Below are 18,070 nucleotides of genomic sequence, written 5' to 3'. Positions count from 1 at the left end.
AGAGAGGGGAAAGGGGGAAAGGGGGGGAAAAGGGGTTTTGGGCAGCCTCCATCCCCACATGAATCTGGGATTTGGGGCAGCCTGATCCTCACACAGATCTGGGATGGATTTGGGGCAGCTCCATCCCCACACAGAGCCTTGGGGACAGGTTTGGGGCAGCCTTCATCCTGGGATGGGCCTTGAGGACGGGTTTGGGGATGTGTTTGGGGCAGCCTCCATCCCACACAGATCTGGGATGGGTTTGGGGCAGCTCCATCCTGGGATGAGTTTTGTGGATGGATTTGGGGCAGCTCCATCCTCACACAGATCTGGGATTTGGGGCAGCCTCCATCCTGGGATGGGCCTTTGGGGACAGGTTTGGGGCAGCCTGATCCTCACACAGATCTGGGATGGATTTGGGGCAGCTCCATCCTCACACAGAGCCCTGGAGACAGGTTTGGGGCAGCTCCCATCCCAGGATGAGCCCTTTAGGATGGATTTGGGGCAGCCTGATCTTCTCACAGATCTGAGATGGATTTGGGGCAGCTCCATCCTGGGATGAGCCTTGGGGACAGATTTGGGGCAACCTGATCCTATCACAAATCTGGGATTTGGGGCAGCCTCCATCCTGGGATGAGTCTTGGGGAGGATTTTAGGCAGCCTCCATCCCCACATAGAGCCTGGATGGGCCTTGAGGACGGGTTTGGGGATGGATTTGGGGCAGCCTCCATCCCCACACAGATTTGGGATAAGTCCTTGGGGCATGGGGAGCCCTCCCAGCTTTGGCAGGGCTGGGTTGGATCCATAGCTTTGGTTTCCTTTGGAGAGGAGCTGGAGAGAGAGGGAGCCTGGGGGCTGGGTTTGGGGTCAGGGCTGAGTTTGGGTTCAGGGCTGGGGCTGGGGCCAGGACTGACCCCATAGCTCCCGGGCTGTCCCTGCAGGGCTCTGGGGGCAGCTCAGAGCCTCCAGCAGCGACCCCAAATCTCAGGGATTGGCAGGGCCAGATGGGAGCAGGGTCCTGCTCCTCATCCCCTGTCCCTGTCCCTGTCCCCATCCCCATTCCCATCCCCATCCCTGCCCCTGTCCCCAGGGACACGTAGCTGTCACCTCGGGCAGCCAAAGTTCTGCTTCAGCAACAGCTCCAAGGAAAAGCAAACAAATGACAAAAGAAATGACAAAACACAATTTTCCTGCTCTTTCCTATTCCCCTTTTCACTCCTCAGAGCCCCTTTTCCATCCCTTCCTCCCAAAGATTTGGGGTTCACTAAAGGCGATCAGTGCTGAGTTACCCAAAATCAGAAACTGCTTCGGCAGGAGGGAAGGAAAGAGGAAAACGGGCAATGATGGCTCTGCAGCCACGGGGCACAGCAGCAGAAATACCACAGTGAAACGGGGCAATCATTTTTCCCTGGGCGGCAAAACTCGGGATTTTTTTGTTTCAGGGCATTCATACTTTTCCCTGGGTGGCAGAAATACAGGATTTTTTGGTTTCAGGTGTATTTTTGAATTCCTCCTTCACTGGAAGTGCTGGTCCTGGATTTCCAGCCCTGCCCTGCCTCCCTCTCCAGCGCATTCCCTCTGTTTGCTGTCCCCTGTGCTTTCCTGGGGATTGATCCTAATCCTCCGAACAATTTCCCGGGGTGTGAAGGTGCAGACATTTCTTATCCCACTAATCTGGGCCAGACAATTCCGCGAACGGCTCCGGGTGCCCCCGACCTTGGCGTTATCAGCCCGGATCGTTATCAGTTTAGATCGTTATCACTCAGATCTTTATCAGCTCAGATCATTATCAATTCAGATCGTTATCAACTCCCCAAAGGGCGCTGCTGGCCTTGGTCAGAGCGGGAGCTGCAATTCCACTGGGAATTGCTCCTGGAATTGGGAAAAACTCCAAGAGCATCGAGTCCAATCATGCCCAGCACAGCCAGGGCCACCACTGTCCCATGTCCCCAAGTGCCACATCCACAAGGCTGGAAATCCCTCAGGGATGGGCACTCCAAACCCCCCTGGGCACTTCCAGTGCCTGACCCCCTTTTCCATGGGGAAATTCCTGCCGATGTCCACCCAGACCCTCCCCTGAGGCCGTTCCCTCTGCTCCTGTCCCTGTTCCCTGGAGCAGAGCCCGACCTCCCCGGCTGTGCCCTCCTGGCAGGAGCTGTGCAGAGCCACAAGGGCCCCTGAGCCTCCTTTGCTCCAGGCTGAGCCCCTGCCCAGCTCTCTCAGGGATTCTGCAGCCCCTTCCCAGCTCCCTCAGGGATTCTGCAGCCCCTTCCCAGCTCCCTCAGGGATTCTGCAGCCCCTGCCCAGCTCCCTCAGGGATTCTCCAGCCCTTCCCAGCTCTCTCAGGAACTCTCCAGGCCCTGCCCTGGCCATGCTTCCAGACCTTCCCTGTCCTTTTTCTCACAGATGTCATTCAGTAACATTTGGGGTGGTTTTTCAGGCGTTTTTGGGCTTTCACCTGTCAGTGTTTCATTATTAGCCCAGTCTAGTGCACAATTAAGGTGAACCTCTCTTGTGCCGTTCACCAGCCCATCCCTCACTCTGGAGTCCCCCTTTCCCCGCCGGACTACATTTCCCATGGTGCCCCGCGCCAAGCGCATTCCCCATTGGCTACCGAAGGGGGCGCGGCCCCGCCCCTGTGTGGCCGGCGGACTCCATGTCCCGGCGTGCCCCGCGGCAGCTGCGGTTGGCCGCAGCCAATCAGCGCGGGGCCGGCGGGGGGCGTGGCCGGGCGGCGGGGGAGGCTGTTTAAAGTGGCGCTTGCGGGATGGCGGAGCCGGCGGACTATCCCCCGTTCCAGCTGGGGAAGCCCCGCTTCGAGCAGGTACTGCCGGCGGCGGGAGGCGGCGGGGGGGGACACCGGGAGCGGTGGCGGGAGCCGCCCCTGCCCTGCGCACGGCATCGCCCCCCCATCCGCGAACGGAGCCCCTGCTCCCCGCTCCGCTCCGCCCCGCCCCTCCCGCGGTACCGCGCGCCCATTGGCCCGCAGCTCCCGCGCCATTGGCCGGCCGAGCTGTCAGTCAGAGCCGCCGCCCCCTGCCCGCGGCGGGCGCTGCGCGGCCCCGCGGCCCCTGTGGCGCGGCGCGCAGCGCGGCGGGCGCGGGGCTCGGGGGTCGTCGGTTCGAGCCCCGCGGGGGCGGGCAGAGGCCCGGTGCGGCATCGCGCGGGCTCGTCCTTGCCCCGAGGGGCTCGTCCTTGTCCCGCGGGTCCCCTGCCAGGCTGGCTGGGAGGGGAGGAGCAGCTCTGGGATGGGGCGGGGCTCCCAGAACCAGGGGCGCTCCAGGTGGGCGCTTTGCCAGCCCCACCAGGCAATGCCCAGCTCTGGTGCCAAGGGATGGAGGGGGGGGGTGTGACCCCCAGGATGGTGTCAGGTTAACAGAATGTGACCGATAGAACAGCTGGCACCTCCACAGCTGCCAGCTGAGATGGGCAGAGCAGCTGTGGTCAGTCACACACCTGTGCCCAGGTGAGCAGGGCAGGGGCAGGTGGGATATGTTGCCACCCACTGTGGATGACCAGAGAGGACTAGTTGTGCTGGTGGAACTATTGAGGCTGATAAAAAGGCTGATAAACCTCTGTCAGTCCCTCCTGAGCTGGGCAAGACTCCCTGGAGAAGCTGCTCATTACCTTGTGTGTGTGAGTGTGTCCCACCATGGGGACAGCCCCTATAGTGGCACATTCCCCCCATCCACAACAATCCAGAACCCCTGTTCAACCCCTGTTTCACCCCTGTTTTACCCCCATGTAACCCCAGTCTGACTCCACACCTGTGCTTGGCGTGACTCAGCCGCCTTTGGGCTGAACTGTGGATTTCCCAGGGGGCCATTGCATGGTGGGACAATTCCATTCCATGGTGGATCCACTCCATGGTGGGGCCGTTCCAGGGTGGCTCTCCTGCCTCTCCCATACCCCACATCCTTCTGGGGCTTGCAGCAACCTGGGACAGTGCAGAGGTCAAGGGAATGGGAATGGGAAGATGAAGGGGAATGGGAATGAGAATGGGAATGGGGAGGGGTTTGGGGTCACAGAGCACATCTCAGAGGCCCAGGGAGGGCTGACTCCCCTGGGAACAGGCAGGACGCTCCAGCTGGGCCTTTTTCAATCAGGGGGAGGAGGAGAAGACGCTCCCTGCCCTTCCTGCCCAGCACAGCCCTGGCAGAGTTCCTGTGTTCTGCTCATTCAGGAGCTGCTGGCACTGGGGGCAGCCCTGGGGAACCTGCCAGGGCTGGGGCAGGCAGTGAGGGTCCCCCTGTGCTGGGAGAGCCCTTGGGAGGGGATTCCTAGGGAATGCTTTGACAGGGGGGCACTCTGAGCATGGCAAACCCCCCTTTCTGTGCTCTGGGGCTTCATCCCTGCCCTGGGCGTTGCCAGGAGCTGTGGCAGGGCTGAGGTGCTGCTGTGCTGCTGGCTCCAACCCACGTTCCTGCCTGCCCAAGGCTGGGATCCAGCTGCACTGTGGGGTCACACAGGGAGGAGGGGTTGGGATATTCCCAGGGTTTGTGGATCCTGGCTGGCTCTGCCCTGTTTGGGATGCAGCACCACTCACATCCCTGCTCCCAGCACGGCCTGGGAGAGCCCAGCCTCTAAATCCCTGGTTCAAAATCTTCCATGAGAGCCCAGCGTCTCCATCCCTGTCTGGGACCCCTCCATCCCTGCTCCCAGCCCCTCCATCCCTGTCCCAGCCCCTCCAGTCCTTTATTTCCCCCATCCTGCCTGTGGTGTTTCCCCCAGATTTTATTCTGGAGGAGCCCCAGCTCAATCCCAGGGGATCAGGGACCCTCAAAGCTTCCCTGCCAGGAGTTCTGGGCTTTCCCAGCCCTCCCTGCACTGCCCAGCTTTGGTTCAGTGTCTGAGATCTCAGCTGGAGCTGCCAGAGCCTGCTCCTTGTTCAGGGCAGGGTGCTGAAATCCCAAATTCCAGCCTGCTCCTTGTGTAGGGCAGGATGCTGAAATCCCAAATTCCAGCCTGCTCCTTGTGTAGGGCAGGATGCTGAGCTGAAATCCCAAATTCCAGCCTTGTTTAGGTCAGGGTGCTGAAATCCCAAATTCCAGCCTGCTCCTTGTTCAAGATGCTGAAATCCCAAATTCCAGCCTGCTCCTTGTTTAGAATGCTGAGCTGGAATCCCAAATTCCAAATTTTCCCTTCTCCAGGGAACATCCCCAGCTCTCCCAGCCTGGCTCCAGCCCTGGGGTCTCCTCTGGATATATTCCAGCAGCTCCACATCCCCCTGCTGTTGCTCTTTTTTCCACCTCCATCACCCAGGACTGGGTTTAAAGGGGAATTTGTTGGTTTCTGTCCCATGTTCTGGGTTTTAACGCCCAGCTCCTGCTCCTGCCAGGTTCCTGTGCCCTGCCCCTGGTGCAGGAGCTTCTCCCATTGGAATCCTGGCTCCTCAACTTTGGAAAACCAAATTAAAGCCATCAAAGGGTTCCAGTTTTAGCCTAAACTTGCTGTGGGCTGTCACAACCCTGGCTGTGCTTTGTCACAGTCCCATTGCTCAATGGCTTTGCCTTAATTTTGTTTGCTTTAGCTTAAATCTCTCTTAATTAATTAAAAGCTGACCTGAGCCTGGTTTTGAGCTCAGCCCCATCCCAAGCCTGCATGTTTTTTGCTCTGGTTTAATTAAACCCTGTTTAAAAGCAGGCTGTAATTAAAGTGGTGAGGCTGTCCATGCCTGCCCAGCACGGGCTCCTCGGGATTCCTCCTGAAGGTGATTAACAGCTCCCTAATGGCCTCTCACCTTCTCCCAGATCCTGCAGCTGTTCCCTTTGGTCTGGGCAGGGTGCTGAGCTGAAATCCCAAATTCCAGCCTGCTCCTTGTTTAGGGCAGGATCAGGGAGCTGAAATCCCAAGCTCCAGCCTGCCCCCAAACCCATGGCTTTTGGGACCAGCTGCACCTCCAGGGCCCAGCTCCAGGATGTTCCCTGTGAGGGAATTGACATTCCCAGGCACCTCCTGGTGCTGCAGCCTGCTGGGAAGTGCTCCCAAAATAGCCCAAATTCATCAGGAAATGGGTGATTTGCACTGTGCTCCAGCTCCCTGCACCAGCTGCTCCAGGAGCCAGGGATGGGTATGGGGAGAGCCTGGCACAGGGCTGGGATGAGCCTGGCACATGGAACCATCCCCAGCTCTCAGGGAAACTGAGGCAGGGCTGGCAGGGAGGGCTCAGAGCTGCTCCTGAGCCCAGGGCTGCTCCTCTCATCCCATTCCCATCTCCTGCCAGCTCTGGGTTTGCTGCACCACTGGGGAGTTTGTGAGGTCCCCAGGATGAGGTGAGAGATGAGGAGTCTGACTCCATGCTCTCAAAAATATATTATATTATATTATATTATATTATATTATATTATATTATATTATATTATATTATATTATATTATATTATATTATATTATATTATATTATATTATATTATATTATATTATATTATATTATATTTTTATTATGCTATACTAAAGAAAGGATTCAGACAGAAGGTTTAACAAGAATGATAATGAAAAACTCCTGACTGACTCCTCAGAGTCTGACACAACTGATGGTGATTGGTTATTAATTAAAACAATTCACCTGGAACCAATCAAACACTCACCTGTTGGTAAATGATCTCCAGGCCACATCCCAAAGCAGCAAGCACAGGAGCAGCAATCAGATAATTATTGTTTGCATTCCTCTCTGAGGCTTCTCAGCTTCCCAGGAGCAAAATTCTGGGCAAAGAGTAGTTTTCAGAAAATGTGACAGTGACAGATCAGGGAATCCCAGAGTGGTTTGGGATGGGAGGGACCCCAAATCCCAGCCAGTGCCACCCATCCATGGCAGGGACACCTCCCACTGTCCCAGGTGGATCCAACCTGGCCTTGGGCACTGCCAGGGATCCAGGGGCAGCCACAGCAAATCTGGAAATTCCAGCCCAGCCCCTCCCAGGGGAGAATTTCCCCCAAATTTCTGAATTATTAGTGAGGGGAATGGCAGATTTGTCTTTCCAAACAAGCTGTGGGGCTGCTGGTAGATAAAACCAGCACTGGGAGAAAAAAGAAACAATGGGAGGATTGCACTGATTGATGAATGGAAAAAGAGATTTGCTTTTACAAATAAACTTTGAGTTTGCTTAGAAATTAAATTGGACATTGAGGGATGAAAGAAACAATAGGGAAGAAGAAAAACCCCTACATTCTATAAGAATTAAGAATTAAAGTGGAGGGTTGTACATTAGAGAGGAATCTTTGGGATCAGGCATTTTGGGAGGTCTGAATGGCCTCTCCCTTTATTGGAATAAAGCCAAAGGACTCCTCTGTCTCCTCTTTGGACATAAACCTCTGGTGTTTGTGGATTATTTATCCTAACATTGGGAATTGCTGGGGCTTGTTTTTTGTTTTGGGTTTTGTTGGGTTTTTTTTTGCCTCGTGTTTTGTATGCAGCTCTGTAAAAACCAACCCTGAACAGAAAAAAAAAAAGTTCCTTTGGCTTCCAGTGAGGAGAAGGAGCTGGGAATGAGCAGGGGCTGACCTGGATGAGGGGATGCCAGCACTGAGGCTGCCCTGCACTTCTCTGAGAGTGAAATCACGAGTGCCAGGCTGGGAGCAGCACACAAAGGGATCCTTGTTGGGCAGGGGCTGGCAGAGGGGCCAGGAACTGCAGGGAGGGAGCCAGGGAGGGATTGGGATTGAGCCTGGTGGGTTGGGATTGAGCCTGGCTGTGGTTTGAGCTCTGGGTTTGAGCCTGGCCCTGGGCTTGAGCCTGGCTCTGGTTTGAGCTCTGGGATTGAGCCTGGCTCTGGGATTGAGCTCTGGGATTGAGCCTGGCTCTGGTTGAGTAGAGCCCTCATGGCCTGGGTTTGAGCCTGGCTCCAGTTTAAGCCTGGCTCTTGGCTTGAGCCTGGCTCTGGTTGAGTGGAGCCCAAGGAGTCCTCATGGTCTGGGTTTGAGCCTGGCTCTGGTTGAGTGGAGCCCAAGGAGCCCTCATGGCCCTGGGATTGAGCCTGGTTCTGGGTTTGGGCCTGGTTCTAGTTGAGGTGGAGCCCAAGGAGCCCTGGTGGCTCTGGGATTAAGCCTGGCTCTGATTTAGGCCTGGCTCTGGATTTGAGCCTGGCTCTGGGTTAAGCCTGGCCCCAGTTTAAGCCTGCCTCTCAGAGCACTCTTGCTCTGGGGTAATGAGGCCCTGACGCACCAGAGTTCCACCAAACCTGTTCAGGCCCAGCCTCTCTGGTGGTTTTGGAGCTCTCTGACCCCAGAATGGGCAAGTTCAGGCAGCAGCACCTGGAAACAAATCCCTCATGGCCTCCTGCCCTAGAAACAAATCCCTCCCTGCCTCCTGCCCTGGCACAGAATTCCCAGAACATTCCCAGCTGGGGCTGTCCCTGGATCCCTGGCAGTGCCCAAGGCCAGGCTGGACATGGGGCTGGAGCAGTCTGGGACAGTGGGAGGTGTCCCTGCCGTGGCAGGGGTGGCACTGGGTGAACTTGGGGTCCCTCCCATCTCAAACCATTCCCTGATTTTGGGGTTTGGGCACTCCCAGCTCCCCAGCCATGGCAGGGAATGTGGGGCTGGGATCACACCAGGCTGGGGCTGAGCTGCTCAGGCCTGGCCTTGAGCTGGGCCTTGGCCTGGGCTGGGCTTGGCCAGGCAAGGGCTCAGTGCCAGCCCAGGCCTGACCCTGGCACAGGCAGCAGCTCCCCGGGGCCTGGGCAGCTGGCAGAGGGGAGCTGGGCATTCCAGAGGGCATTTCCATGTGCCCCTGGAACCTGGGCTCTCCTTCCCCCTCCTTTGTCACCACTCCTTGGTCAGAGGGTGTAAAACACTGATGTTCCCTTTCATTCCATTAATTTCCATTTCATTCTGTTTAATTTCCATTGAATTCCATTAATTCCATTTAATTCAATTTTATTCAATTTCATTCCGTTATTTTCCATTTAATTCCGTTAATTCCAATAATTTCTATTCATTTCCATTGAATTCCATTTAATTTCCATTTAATCCCATTATTTTCCATTTAATCCCATTAATTTCCATTGGATTCTGTTAATTTCTATTTATTTCCATTAATTAAAATATATTAATTTCCATTTAATTCCATTGAACTTCCATTGAATACCATTAATTTCAATTTAATTCCATTGATTTCCATTTAATTCTGTTAATTTCCATTTCATTCCATTAATTTACACTGAATTCCACTAATTTCTATTTAATTCCATTTAACTTGGTTTAATTCCATTTAACTTGGTTTAATTCCATTTCATTCAATTAATTTCCATTTCATTCCATGAATTCCAATAATTTCTAATAATTTCCATTGAATTCCAATTAATTCCATTTGGTGTTGCTGTTCTCAGAGTGGCACAGAGATAAAGGCAGGGGGGAAGCCAAGGCCACTCAAATTTAGAATCCCCACATCCTGCTGGTCGTGAAGGCAGCAATCCCAGCTGGTTAGCAGTAAATCCAACAGGTTAGCAGTAATTGCAACTGGTTAAACAGCAATCCCAGCTAGTTAGCAGTATTTCCAAGTGTTATCAGTAAATTCATTATTGGTTAGCAGTAATTCCAGGTGTTTAACAGTAATTCCAGCTGGTTAGCAGGAATTCCAAGTGTTAATTTAGCAGCAGTCCCAGCTGGTTAGCAGTAATTCCAGGTTGTTAGCAGCAATTCCAGCTGGTTAGAAGTAATTCCAAGTGTTTAACAGTAATTCTAGCTGGTTAGCAGCAATTTCAGATTGTTAGCAGCAATTCCAGCTGGTTAGCAATATTTTCCAGGTGTTTAAGAGTAATTCTAGCTGGTTAGCAGTAATCCCAAGTATTTAGCAGCAATTCCAAGTGTTAGTTTAGCAGCACTTCCAGCTGGTTAGCAATAATTCCAACAGGTTACCAGTAATTCCAGCTGGTTAGCAATAATTCCAGATGTTTAGCAATAACTCCAGGTGTTTGATAGTTTAGCTGTAATCCCAGCTGGTTAGCAGTAATTCCAGGTTGTTAGCAGTAATTCTAGGTGTTTGTTTAGCAGCAGTCCCAGCTGGTTAGCAGTAAATCCAACAGGTTAGCAATAATTCCAGGTGTTTAACAGTAATTCCAGATGGTTAGCAGCAATTCCAGCTCGTTAGCAATAATTCCAGGTGTTAGTTTAGCAGCAGTCCCAGCTGGTTAGCAGCAATTCCAGCAGGTTAGCAGTAATCCCAAGTATTTAGCAATAATTCCAGGTGTTTGTTTAGCAGCAATTCCAGCTGGTTAGCAGCAATTCCAGGTTTTTAAACAATAATTCCAGCTGTTAGTTTAGCAGCAATCCCAGCTGGTTAACAGCAATTCCAGCTGGTTAGCAATAATTCCAGGATGTTAGCAATAATTCCAGCTGTTAGTTCAGCAGTAATTCCAGGTGTTTAGTAATAATTCTAGGTTGTTAGCAATAATTCCAGGTGTTAGTTTAGCAGTAATTCCAGGTGTTTAGTAATAATTCTAGGTTGTTAGCAATAATTCCAGGTGTTAGTTTAGCAGCAATCCCAGCTGGTTAGCAATAATTCCAGGATGTTTGCAATAATTCCAGCTGCTAGTTCAGCAGTAATTCCAGGTGTTTAGCAATAATTCCAGCTGGTTAACAGTAATTCCAGGTGTTTAGCAGTAATTCCAGGATGCTAGCAGCAAGTCCAGCTGTTAGTTCAGCAGCATCCCAGCTGCCCTGGGCTCTGTGGGATGGGCAGGGGCTGTGGCTGCTGCTCTGGGGTTGCTCAATTCCTGACTCAGGGATTGCTCACTCCCCACCCACCCTTGGCACGTGTTGGGAGGGCTCTGCCATCTGCAGGGATCCCACACCCAAAATAAAAGGGAGGCAGCAAAATGTCAAACTCAAATCCACTCAGAAATACCAGAATTAGCATTAATTAGATCCATGCTAATTAAAAACCGCTGTGCTTTTTTCCTGGACTTGTGTGGAGCTGTTCTGTTCCATTGGAAGGTTCTTTTTTAATTTTTTGGGTGCAGAATGTGGAGGAATGCTGGAGTGGGGTCAGGCTGCAGTGGGGATCAGCAGTTCCATGGACAGGGCCCTGGCAGGGGGATCCCTGCAGGAATCAGGGGGAGATCCCTGCAGGAATCAGGGGGGGATTCCTGGAGGAATCAATGGGGGGATCCCTGCAGGAATCAGGGGGGTTCCTGGAGGAATCAGGGGGGGATCCCTGCAGGAATCAGGGGGGGATCCTGGAGGAGCAGGGAAACAGCAGCACCACATTCTGGTGTGATTAAACACCATTCCCACTGCTCCATCCCCACTCCATGCCCATATTTATAACCCAGTAGGAGCTGGGCCATGTGAGGATGGAGAATTCCCAGAGCTCCTGGGGTCCCTGGCCATGATCCACGTCTCCAGGGACTCTGGGTGATGAGGAAAGGCCACTGGGCTGCCCTGAGCATTCTCAGGAATTCTCCTGCCCCAGGATCCTGGAATCCAGCTGGGGTAGGAGTGATGATGTTCATGTGTCCCAAGGCCTCAATATTTCATGGTCTGGTGCTTGGAGTTGGTAAAAACCCCACCGATATTTTTAATTTCACTGTCTAAATACTGAGTCATGTTTTCTCCTTTCCCCTGGAGCTGTCCATGACCTTCCCCTGCTGTTTCTCAGATCCTCTCCCCTCCTTGCAGACTTTTCCTGGCTCTGGAGGTGCCCACGGTGCAGCTCTGAGCAGCCTGGGCTGGTTCTTGGTGGCACTTTGGAATAATCCAGGTTGGCTGTGCCTGTGTGGGGATGGAAAAGCTGGGAAGAGCCTGAGGAGGCTTTTGCTGGGAGCAAAGGGAGGGATCCAGGGAATCCTGGAGTGCTTTGGGTTTCCTATCCCAAACCACCAGCAAAAAACCTGCTGTATTATTTATTTTCAGCTGATGCTTCATTCTGCAAAGGAAATAAACCCTGAAAGGCAATTTCTCACTGAATGTGAATATTGTTTTTTGTTTCTTGTTTTGCAGAGTTCATTCTATGGCAGATTCAGGCACTTCCTGGACATCATCGACCCCCGCACTCTGTTTGTGACTGAGGTAAAGTCTGCACTCCTCTTTGGGACAGGGCTGGGTGTCAGACAGCTGGAGGTGAAACCCAATCCCCTCTGTGAGCAGCAGAAGTGCTGAGCCCGTGTTTGCAGTGGGTTTGTGTCCCTCAGGTGATTGATTGCCCCAAGGAGTGAGAGCTGGTGAATCTGGAACAGAAACCTGCTGGTAAATATGGAACAGAAACCTGCCTGGCACCAGGGAATCCTCACCCCCAGCTCCCTCTGCCACCCGAGCTGGCTTTTGGCAAAACTGCCTCTGATTTTGTCCTCTCAGGAAGAAAATCCCTGCAGGTTTTCATGGCAGAAATGCAGGTGGGGGGATGAGAGAGGAATTATGAATTCCATGGGGGAGTGAAGTTGTGGTGCAGCTCTGCAGGGGCTGCACCCCAGACCTTTGGGCTGTGGTTTTTCCTCACTTCTTTCCCTGTTTGTAGCAGGTTTTGGGGATCCTGCCCCTTCATTTCCATCTGGTGTTGCCCAGCTTTACCTCAGCTCTGTGCTTCCACCAGACAATGGCTGAGGGTGAAGGGGAGCCCTGGGGAAGGAACAGTTCTGCTCCTGCTCTGGAGCTCTGGCCTTTGGCCAGGAAACTTTGGCATTTCAGTGAAGGGCAGCTGCTTTTTCCTTTTTATTGTATCTTTTTCCCAATGTCCACCCTGAACCTCCTGTCCCTGTTCCCTGGCTGTGCCCTCCTGGCAGGAGCTGTGCAGAGCCACAAGGGCCCCCTGAGCCTCCTTTGCTCCAGGCTGAGCCCCTGCCCAGCTCCCTCAGGAAATCTGCAGCCCCTTCCCAGCTCCCTCAGGGATTCTGCAGCCCCTTCCCAGCTCCCTCAGGGATTCTGCAGCTCCTTTCCATCTCCCTCAGGAATTCTGCAGCTCCTTCCCAGCTCCCTCAGCCCCTCCTAGGGGCTCCATTCCATTCCCAGCACTTTTTAAGGCTGAATTTCTGCTGCTCCTGGGGGATTTTCCTGCTGGGGGCTCTGCAGGGATGCAGAGGAGTTTGGGCTGAGCTCAGCTCCTGCTCTGAACCCCTTGGGGTGATACCTGGCCTTCCCCTGGTCACCTGTTCAAAAAAGCCTTCCCAGATTTTTGGGATGTGGGTTCAGAGGGATCAGCTGCTGTAACTCCATTTTGGGGAGGTTCCTTCAGGAAGGTGAAATAAAAAGGAATAAAAAGAACCAAGCCTGAGTGGCCCAGTTTTATCCTAGGTGCAAACTGAGCAGTTTTGGGTGCCAGAGTGAATTCCTGCAGAGCAGGGAGGGCTGGTGTCCATCTCTGGGGCTGGGCTGAGCTTCAGGAATGGCCGGGGGGTACTGCAGGGAGGGAAATGCCCTCTGACATTTCCTCTGGGGTGTGAATTCCATGGCAGGGATGCCTCAGGAAACCTGAACATCCTGATGGCCCCAGAAATTCCCTTTCCCTGGAGAAGCCTCTTGGCAGGACGTGGGTGACTCCTCAGGCACAAAATCTGCTTTTTGCTCACTCTGCTCTGGTGTTACAATTATTGGTGTGTGCAGATGAAGAACTCTGAGGTTTTTTTGCTTTCCTTTGTTAGCTGAGGGGGTGAATGAAAGGCAGGAGGAGTTTGCTGAGCCCAGGCTGGGCAGGGAGCTCCTGGCTGCATCTCCCAGGGCTCAGGGAACAAACAAATCCCTGCTTGCCTTGGAGGGGGAAAAGAGGAGATAAATCAGTGTCTGATGGGAGTGGAGGTGGACCCCATGGAAAATGCTGGGAAATGGGGTGATACTCAATTTTAAAAATATTTTTAAAATATTTTTATTTTATTGTAAATATTTTTATTTTGAATTTTTTACATCTTTATTTTAATCCTTTTTTTTTTGGTGGCTGTGTGTTCCATGGTGGCATCCTGTGGCGGGGGATGGAGGGGTGAGGGGTGCTGAGGATCACCAGTGCCACTCCTCCCTGCTCATTTATTTCTCTATAAAGCAGATTCTGAGCACAACTAGGAACTTCCTTGTGCTCCAGAGGTCCCTGAGGAGGGATCCTGGGGGGATGGCCCTGGCTCCTGCTGGGGCTGGGCTTTTATCTGCTGGGGACACTCACCCTGTGGCAGCGGGCACAGCTGGGGGCACAGGGGCTGCAGCACGGCCCTGGCTGGGGTGGCAGTGAGGTGGCAGTGCTGGCACTGGGGTGGCAGTGAGGTGGCAGTAGTGGCGGTGCAGGCAGTGGCGGTGTACTGGCAATGGGGTGGCGGTGAGGTGGCAGTGGTGGCAGTGAGGTGGCAGTGGTGGCAATGAGCTGGCAGTGGTGGCAGTACTGGATATGGTGGCAGTGAGGTGGCAGTGGTGGCTGTGGGGTGACAGTGGTGGCCATGGTGGCAGTAGTGACAGTGGGGTGACAGTGGTGGCAGTGAGGTGGCTGTGGTGGCAGAGGTGGCAGAGCTGGCAGTGTGGTGGCTGTGCTGGCAGTGAGGTGGCAGTGAAGTGACAGAGGTGGCAGGGGTGGCAGTGGGGTGGCAGTGGTGCCAGTGAGGTGGCAGTGGTGGCAGTATTGGCAGTGCTGGCAGTAGGGTGACAGAGATGGCAGTGTGGTGGCAGAGCTGCAGCCCCTCTGGGGAGGACCTTTGGTATCTCTCATTCCCCTTTGGTGCCTCTCCTTCACCTTTGGTGCCTCTCCTTCACCTTTGGTGGCTCTCTTTCACCTTTGGTGGCTGTCTTTCACCCTTTGGTGGCTCTCTTTCACCCTTTGGTGGCTCTCATTCACCTTTGGTGGCTCTCCTTCACCCTTGGTGGCTCTCATTCACCTTTGGTGGCTCTCTTTCACCCTTTGGTGGCTCTCTTGACCCCCCCAGTGCCTCTCCATTGGACCCATCCCCTGGCAGCTGCACATCTGCAAACTGCTGCCCTCAGAGGGACCCTGTGTCCTGCAGAGTCACCAGTGCTGTCCCCAAGGTGCCCCTCAGGGTGCAGGGCCTGGCCTGGGGACATGGGAGGGACAAATGATGGCAGTAATAATTTAATTGCTGTGTATGAGGGAGGTTCCAGTGCAGGGCCTGGATGGGGATGAGTGGGGGCCAAATGGTTGCAGTAATTCTTTTAATTGCTCTGTAATGAGGAAGGTCCCAGTTCAGGGCCTGGATGGGGATGTGGAAGGGCCACATAAAATTGAAATAATTGCAGTAATAATTTAATTGCTGTGTAACGAGGAAGGTCCCAGTGCAGGGCCTGGATGGGGAAGTGTGGGGGCCAAATGACTGCAGTAATAATTTAATTACTGTGTAATGGGGAAGGTCCATAGGGAAGCAGATACTCTGATCAGGGGACTCACCCCAACGCCATGAGCACTCTGGGAAGGAGGGAGGGCTCGCAGTAATTCCCAGTGAAATCAGAACCCAGGAGAGCTCCAGGGGCTGCCTCTTGCTGCCTTTGCTGTGTCTCATTGTTCGGAGCCTGGAGCTGCAGAGCATCTTGCATTGCCATATTTGGGGCTGAGATGGAAGCAGGATTAGATGTATGTTATTTATATGAACCATACCTTCTTACTCAGCAGATTGCCTGTCTGTGTTTATTCAGTGTCACAGCTGCTGGCTCCACTCGAACAAAAAGTTTCTGGCTCCTCTTGTCTGTCACTGTGGATCCAATACAATGGGGCCAGCTGGAGTCAAGTCTGGTGTCTGTGTGTCTGTGTCATCCTGGGGAGCCCAGGGACAGAGCCCAAACTGGGCTGGGCCACAGCTGCACCTGCACAGCTGCACCTCCACAGCTGCATCCATCCCCTCAATGCATCCCCAGAGCTGCATCCCCAGAACTGCATCCCCCCAACTACAGCTGCATCCACCCCAGTGCATCCCCCAGCCAGAGCTGTGCAGCTGCTGGTGGTGGCCACGGGGCCCTTGGGTTGGGGCACGTCCCCTCTTGTTTTGGGGCACATCCCCCCTTGTTTTGGGGCACATCCCCCCTTGGATTGGAGCACATGCCCTGAGCCATGGCTGGGCTGGAGGTGGGACCCCAGAGCTCAGGGCACACAGAGATCCTGCCCAAAAGGCCACAGTGACAATCTCAGGGTGACAACAGTCCCAGGGTGACAAGCCCGGGGTGACAATCCCAGGGTGATAGTTTCAGCGTGAGCCAGGGGTGACAATCCCAGGGGTGACACCAGACTGTCTCTTGAGCCCAGTGTGACAATCCCAGGGTGACAGTCCCAGAGTGACAATCCCAGGGTGACAGTCCCAGTGTGAGCCCAGGGTGATGCCAGGCTGTCCCCTGAGCCCAGGGTGACAGTCCCAGAGTGACAATACCAGGGTGACAGTTCCAGAGTGACAATCCCAGAGTGACAGTCCCAGGGGTGACACCAAGCTGTCCCCTGAGCCCAGTTCATCTCTGGTGTCCCCAGAACCTGGTGCAGGCCTGGCCCTGCAGGGGCTGTGGCAGGAGGGTGGTGCTGCTGGCACTGCCCTGCTGTGCCCTGTGTGTCACACCTGGGCTCTCAGGCTGCTGGCACTGCCCTGCTGTGCCCTGTGTGTCACACCTGGGCTCTCAGGCTGCTGGCACTGCCCTGCTGTGCCCTGTGTGTCACACCTGGGCTCTCAGGCTGCTGGCGCTGCCCTGCAGTGATGGCCCTGGCAGTGCTGGGGGTGGTTGGAATGGTCTCAGAATTCCAACCTGAGCAGTTCTGGGGTTCTGTCCCTCCCACTGCTCAGGGGCTGGGTTGGGTGCAGCAGCTGGCAGGGCTTGCTCCATGCTCTGTTCTACACAAGGTCCCTGCAGGTGCTGTCCTGGCCCTGCTGACTCCAGTCTGTGCCCAGGAGCCCCTTGGCAGGGGCTGGATCCAAACCCAGCAGAGATCCCAGGGATGGGGGCTCATCCCAGCTGGGGTGGTACATGCACAGCCCCCCCCAGGCTGAGGGACCAGCCCTGCCCCATTTCCATCTGAAATCCCAGCCCTGCCCCATTCCCTGGCACATCCCAGCTGCAATCCCAGCCCTGGCCCATTCCGTGGCCCATCCCAGTTGGAATCCCATTCCCTGGCCCATTCCCTGGCCCATTCCTTTCTCCTTCCCCATCTGGAATCTGAGCCCTGCCCCATTCCCTGCTCCTTTCAAAGCTGGAATCTGAGCCCTGGTGTTTTCCCTGCCCCTTCCAGAGCTGGAATCCTATTCCCTGTCCCATCCCAGCTGCAATCCCAGTCCAATCCCCAGTCCCATTCCCTGTCCGCCTCCCCAAGCTGGAGCCCATCCCAGCTGTTTCCAGCTGTGCTGCCCTGCCCGTGCTGTCCCTGTCCCAGCTGTTCCTAGCTGTTCCCAGCTGTGCTATCCCTGTCCCAGCTGTTCCCAGCTGTGCTGCCCTGCCCTGCCCGTGCTGTCCCTGTCCCAGCTGTTCCTAGCTGTTCCCAGCTGTGCTATCCCTGTCCCAGCCGTTCCCAGCTGTGCTGCCCTGCCCTGCCCGTGCTGTCCCTGTCCCAGCTGTTCCTAGCTGTTCCCAGCTGTGCTGTCCCTGTCCCAGCTGTTCCCAGCTGTTCCCAGCTGTTCCCAGCTGTGCTGCCCTGCCCTGCCCGTGCTGTCCCTGTCCCCAGGGCTGCAGGAGCTGCTGCTGCTGGCAGGGCTGAGCTCTGAGCACATCCTGCTGCAGATGGTCTGTCTGGCACCCCTCGGTGAGAGCTCAGACCCCAGCAGCCACCACTAGAAGTGCTCGAGGATTTTCCCTCTGAGGAAAGGGGCTCTGCAAGGAATCAGACACTCCAGGGGAAAAAAAAAAAACCTAAAAAAACCCCCAAAAACAAAAAAAAAAAAAAAAAAAAAAAAAAAAAAAAAAAAAAAAAAACACAAACCCTCCAAAAACGTGGTTGTGGGTTTGTTTTTAATCAGGGATGCTGTAAAATCTCGAGTGACACTTCATCCCACAGGCAGCAGCAGAGAAGGCAAACACCAATAAACATGGAAACAGGGGCACAACCTTGCAGGGAGCTGGGGCTGCTGCTGAGGAGGAGCTGTGGTGAAATGTTGATATCAGCAGCCATGGATGGAGCTGTGGTGAAATGTTGATATCAGCAGCCATGGATGGAGCTGTGGTGAAATGTTGATATCAGCAGCCATGGATGGAGCTGTGGCGAAGGGAAA

At 54.2% G+C, this 18,070-nt stretch overlaps 1 protein-coding gene across 2 annotated transcripts in view; it reads left to right on the top strand.

Annotated features, from left to right (window-relative positions):
• The first annotated feature begins 2,699 nt into the window (after positions 1 to 2,699).
• The window catches only part of SFXN5 (sideroflexin 5), a 104,518-nt gene continuing 89,147 nt past the window's right edge, over positions 2,700 to 18,070 (top strand). For both annotated transcript variants that reach the window (XM_059470950.1, XM_059470948.1), the window contains exons 1-2: positions 2,700 to 2,803; positions 11,916 to 11,984. In XM_059470950.1, coding sequence (XP_059326933.1) covers positions 2,747 to 2,803; positions 11,916 to 11,984 — 126 coding nt within the window. In that variant the 5' untranslated portion in view covers positions 2,700 to 2,746. The remainder of the gene's footprint in view (positions 2,804 to 11,915; positions 11,985 to 18,070) is intronic.

This window comes from Ammospiza nelsoni, chromosome 4 (assembly GCF_027579445.1).
Source record: "Ammospiza nelsoni isolate bAmmNel1 chromosome 4, bAmmNel1.pri, whole genome shotgun sequence".
NCBI classification, from domain to species: domain Eukaryota; kingdom Metazoa; phylum Chordata; class Aves; order Passeriformes; family Passerellidae; genus Ammospiza; species Ammospiza nelsoni.
This window is presented reverse-complemented; position numbering and strand designations above follow the sequence as displayed.